Source organism: Halichoerus grypus, chromosome 1 (assembly GCF_964656455.1).
Source record: "Halichoerus grypus chromosome 1, mHalGry1.hap1.1, whole genome shotgun sequence".
Classification (NCBI taxonomy): Eukaryota; Metazoa; Chordata; class Mammalia; order Carnivora; family Phocidae; genus Halichoerus; species Halichoerus grypus.
The window spans coordinates 136,508,047-136,514,046 of record NC_135712.1 but is presented as its reverse complement, the minus strand read 5'-3'; the positions used below and the strand labels follow the sequence as shown (position 1 = coordinate 136,514,046).

Below are 6,000 nucleotides of genomic sequence, written 5' to 3'. Positions count from 1 at the left end.
TGCTCATTAGAGAATGAGACTGACATAAAAGACATCTCAGTAACCTTGTTAACCCAGCATTTCCAAGTTTATTCAATCAAGGAGACCAATCCTCCCACCTAACATCTATTATCATCCTCAGAATAGTGGGTATTACTGGTCTAGGAAACAACTGTAGTGAATGCAGATTTAAGTACCTTCAACTTTGCCAGCATGGCTACAACCCCTGGGAAAGGAGAAAGGAGGTGGTGGTCTTGCTGAGGCATCTTATCCCATTCATAGCCAAGGCTGAGTCTTGGCTAGATCAAGCACCCCCTTCTTCTCTCACTAACCCCTTCTAAGAATGATTACCTTACCAGATACAGTGAACCACTACTCAGCTGTCATTATAGAAAACCCAACAACCCTTGCTGGACTCACTAAACAAACTAAAATCCAAAGAGCCCTGCATATATACGTTCCATCATGCCGAATCAGAGATTTAGGTTAAGATGTACTGCTAAGCTCAGGGGAAAGTAGTAAATTAAATTAAGAGTCTTACAAAAAACACCGAGATAGATACCAAAAACCACACTTGGTTAGAAATAATATTTATTATCCCCTCCCCCCATGTACAGATTACTTTTCAGAAACATGAAGATATTATCCATGTCCTCATCAATAAGTTTGTAGAAAATAAACTTAATTCATATCTTGACAATATATTTCTATCACTTTTTTTTAAACAATAGCCATTTTATTTTTCCACGTTAGTTCAAGAATAGCTTCAAGTTTTATGTTTTGAATCAAATCAAGACAATCTTTGTTTATAGGCAATTTCCTGACAGATCCCATCCCCCCAACCCCTAAAAAAAATTCTATATCCTAAGTGATAAACTCTTCTTGTACATTCAGCAAACTTTATATTGGAAAAGAAAAAGAATAATTGAGATAGGTACTTACTCTCGTGCACAGTAATAAATCTAGCTGAGCTTCTACACCTTGCTTTGCAATGATGTTTACATAAAATAAATCATTTCTTATCAAGTTACAATGGTAATTTCTTGAAATGTAGATACAAAAGCTATACACTTAATCCACTGAAATTGCCTTCTAATTTTTTTTTAATCTGTAATTAAACCATCACCCTAAGGAAAAGCTTCAACTCAAGAAGATGTTTCCCCTTTCCCTCAGCTATTTCTAAAGCTTGAATCCTCTCTCAGATCATGTGAAGAGATACATTAAAAGCACAGAAAAAAAATGTTTTCGCTTGCTAACATAATGCCCTTAAGTTTGCTGACATAATGCCCATATTTTAATTTAAAATGTAAAATCAGAGTTAAAGCATCACTTAATTCATACAGTACATTATCAATTAATCAACAGTGTCCCACCGACCCAGAAGTTTTCCAAACTGGTTGTCTTCTCCACATTTAGTAAGTTTATACCCAATGACTCAATCAAAGAATGTGCTTATAATAGGCTGCTGGTTTAATTTTAGTAGTTTTAATATTGGGCTATTTTCAAATATAGAGATGCTACAAGTGGCACATGAACTATTATTTTTGTTTCCCATTACCTACAGGAAGAATTTGTTCAAATAAAATCTTACAAGACAAAATGCGAACCTACGTACCTATAAATAGATGTATACATGTATATATTGAACCTAACTAAAGTTTTATAAGCAATACTAACATAGTTCTGGTTACACATTCCTAAAGACACTAATTGTTTTAAAGATAACATGTTATAAAGAGGCTTATGCAAAAGGCAAAAATTAAGAATAAACATGATCTTTGAGGTTTTCAGGATTACTTCAAAAAGCCGTTTCTATCCCCCACAGAAGAAAACTATGCATTTATCTTAAGAAAAAAAAATTATAAAAAGATAATGCTATCATGTAAAGAATTCACAAAAACTATACTGTATATCCCATAAAAGTCTTACCTATGTAAGGTAAATCACAATTATGGTTTATACTGTATGACAGACATCACCATCACCCTTCCTCTTTAATAATGAGAGGATTTAACTTCTTTTTTTGACTTACTTAACAAGTGCCACAGAAATTCAAGTCCCAGTAGCAACAAGTTAAACAAGATTACAAAATAAGGCATTCTGCTCACATGTCATTAAAGTAACAGGCTGAGTATAGTAAAGCGGGCTCTTTCTATTCTTAAAGTTTTATATAATCCAAAAATTATACAGAAGGCAATCTTTTCAAAAAAATTCCAATTAATTGCTCTTTTCCAGGGAAACAGAAAAACATACATAAAATCCTCAACTTTGGCTATTTCTCCCACTGCCATAAACAGAGGCTGATCTTCTCTATTTAATAAAGCCCAATATTAGAAATGTGGATGAAATGTCTCTGTACCACTTCTAAGTCTGTAGGTCTCACACACTAAATGATTTTTCAAATTACAGAGTAAATCTAATTTGACAAAATCCCTGTAGTGTTATTTAGGAAAAAAAAAAACAGTGGACTCAAAACACACTTGCACACAAATGCATACATACATACACTCTCTCTCTCCCTCTCTCTCACACACACACACACACCACACGCAGGACCAACACATTAAACAGTTTTCTTAAAACATTGATTGGTTCTCCAAAAAGAATCAAAATATTTATCAAGCTGCAGCATGTATATAAGGGGCAGCAATGTAACCTTTTTCAGTACAAGGTAAGAATCTGAATGAACTTTTAAACTAGTACCTTGAACCAAAGATTTAACCAAAGATGAACTCTAAAATATGTATTTTTTGAAATTTGGACTCAACTGCCTGTTGTACTTTTACATTAAGTGCTGCTTAAATAAAAATAGAGCATAAGTTCAATAATCTACTGTCTAAACATTTAAAGCAATGGTTATGTCATCAACAGGTAAAATGCACCTAATTTGAGTCTTTGACACCACTTGTTTTAAGTTTACTGTATGATAAAGTTCTTCACAGTTTAAAATATTGTGAAGAAATGTGTTTATGTATAACTATATTCACATAGATATTATGTACACATACTATGTATTTGATGTACCCATAAATTTTGAATATCTGTGTGCCAGGAGCATACCCCACACATATGCAGGAACCCTGAATAATAGGTTGGTGTGGACTGTGAAATGATTTCTCAGAAATACTTAGAAATAAGGGAAGAATATTATGAATAATTATAATAACAAAAAATTTACCTTATTTACATAGTGCCTATCTCCCAAGAGGTAAATATGCTTTATAGACATTTTTTAGTATCTGTGAGGTGGGACATTAAGTACACTATCAATTTTCATTTTCCACAACCAACTAACCTGCCCGGGATCATACACTTTAACAAGCGGCAGAACAAAATACAGACATGAAGATCTCCTAACTTGCAATGTCTCCAATTACCAGATCAAATGGTCTTGTGGTGAAATCAAGCCTTCCTCATACAAGAGAATTTCTACCACAAAGGATTAATTTTTAAGTTCTCATATATTTGTGATTGTGCGCTATATTTATACCACAGGGAGATCAAAATGATTTTTGGTTTTGGCAGATGAAAAAGTCTAACATTCAGTGTGACTATAATTCAGTGTAACTTCTCCAGTTTAAGTGCGACACAGCTGATTGGTCTATAGGGGAAATGCGGTCAATGTCTAACCATGGCTGAAGAAACCTCAATCCAAACAGCTACTGCATGATTACAGAGATAGCCTACAATCTTGTGTTGTCTTAAAGGTCTTTTCTATCTCCACATATGGTATACACATATAAATAAGCATTTTAGCACAAAAGGTACAGTTAGCATGAATCAGTTCATGTTTAAATAAACAAAGGCCTTAGGGGTGAACTTTAAAGGCCAAGAGCTCCTCAGAGTGCATGTTGTTTAAAGATCGAAGATCTGGCAACTTTAGAAGAAGTTTTGTAAAAATAGAGGCCTCGTTTGGATGGTTTTTCATTATTAAGGTCCTTAGTGCGCGGATGAGAGTTTCCTGCAAAGCCTCCACAGAGTTGACGTTTTCTATTCCAGATCGATCTAAAAGAGAGTAATGAATAGACAGACATGAATAAGAGGACATGGTATTAACATTAAATATATAAATATAATTCTTGCTCATCAATCTCATTAATGAATCCAAAACAAGGTTTTATACATTGGAATGAAGGCAAAAGATAGTTGACAACATTTTTTAAATCCCAATGGCAAATTTCTGTACCTATTTGTTATACTATAAAGAGATATCACACAGTACACTTGATAAATCAAAATTCTTTAGTATTTTGTTCACAAAACTAGAGGTTCTGATTTTTAAAATTAGATGCCATCTGCTAATTTCAACTGCTCCTGACAAAATAAAATGAATACTGTAGTTTACAAATATATTTTTTTCTTCATATGGAATACATCCACATTTGTATGTTACCGTGTATGGCAGGCAATCTCTAAAATGGCAACCTCATCCTGGTATCCACACCCTTGTGCATCCCTTTTCCCTTGAGTGGGCTAGACTTACTGGCTCACTACTGATGAATAAAATATTAGATTACCAAAAAAAAAAAAAAAAAAGGCTTCCATATTCGGCATACTTCCTCTGAGAAAAGCCAGATGCCAGGTGCCATGATGCAAGTTGCCTATGAGATGGCCCATATGCTAAGGAAATGACGGTGGTCTCAAGCCAACAGCCAGCAAAGAACTGAGGCACTCAGGCCAACATCCTGCAAGGAAATAACTCCTGCCACAACCACATGAATAAGCCTAGAAGCAGATCCTTCCTTAGCTGAGCCTTCACAGTCGACCACAGCCCTGCTCACAGTTTGACTACAATCTCCCAAGAAACCTTGAGCCAGAGGCACCCATCTAAGCCATTACCCATATTCCTAATCCTCAGAAACTGTGAGATAATAAATGTTTGCATTTTTAAGCCAGTAAGTTTTAAGGTAATCTGTTATGCAGTAATAGATAACTAATATACTATGCAACTTTATTACCTAGTTATATTAACCTGCATTCATTTCCATTTAACATACTGTGTTTATTAAGCTCGTCATACAAAATGTTAATAAACTAATAATGTAGTATAAGCCAGCATTAAAGGAAAGTATCTTAAAATTAATGCTTTTTGCCCATGGACTTTTTTTTTTTTCAATCATCAAGGGCTATTTCTTCCCTTTACAATAGGAGGCAGTAGAGCACAAGAAATACTCAATGGCTCCTAGTATAGGGAGCTGTAATTAGTAAGAAAGATACTGCGAAGGAAGTAAAAATCTCTGGCCATTCACACCCTTTTTATTCATTATTCACAAGGGTATTTAGGCTCTGCATTGTAACTGGTAGCTAAAAAGGCCACTTGCAATGCAAACACTAAAATTTCATAGTAAAGGGAAAAGTTTAACTCTAAATGCAGAAAAAAATGATGAAAACTGGTTTATCTTACATTTAATAAAATGTGGATTATTATTCAACTATGTGCTAATTATTATAGAAAAACAAACAATTTGAATGTTGACTATTGGTTTGGGGGGTCATATGCTTTCAGACACAATTGTTACATGGACAAAAGACCTCTTAACATTTGACTGTGGTCATACAATCATAAGGGCCATATAAAACTACTTAAATAAGTCTCCAATAGTGCTTCCAAGAGTCTCCCTTGCTTTTAATCAAGTAATTGTTTTCCTCAACATCCTTGCAATTTATTAATTCCCTCACCAAACACTTACTGAATGTCTATGGCTACATATGTGATAGGTGCTAGGGAATTAGCAGTCAACATAACCAACCAAAATTCCTTCCCTGAGAGAGCTCTTCTAGCAGAAGAAAATGCCTGGTTTGAATCATATCATCAGTAATTTACAATACCAACAACAGGGAAAAGAATGACAGTGAGCCCTACAAACAAAATAATCTAGATAGGCAGAGAAGGATACTTGAGTTGGAACTAGTATTTTGAGTCTTTCAGTGAATACTCTGTGTTGGAAAGACCTATGCTTCTTCTCACAACTTTAGGAAAATGGATTCTTATACCTAAAAATGTAAATTTTTCTAAAATCG

The 6,000-nt window shown here is 34.3% G+C and overlaps 1 protein-coding gene across 1 annotated transcript in view; it reads right to left on the bottom strand.

The window, feature by feature from the left end:
- Positions 1-553: 553 nt before the first annotated feature.
- Positions 554-6,000, bottom strand: part of NR1D2 (nuclear receptor subfamily 1 group D member 2) — a 29,176-nt gene continuing 23,729 nt past the window's right edge. Inside the window, exon 8 of the mRNA XM_036111303.2 lies at positions 554-3,984. Within this exon, the coding sequence (XP_035967196.1) occupies positions 3,788-3,984 (197 nt within the window). The 3' untranslated portion in view covers positions 554-3,787. The remainder of the gene's footprint in view (positions 3,985-6,000) is intronic.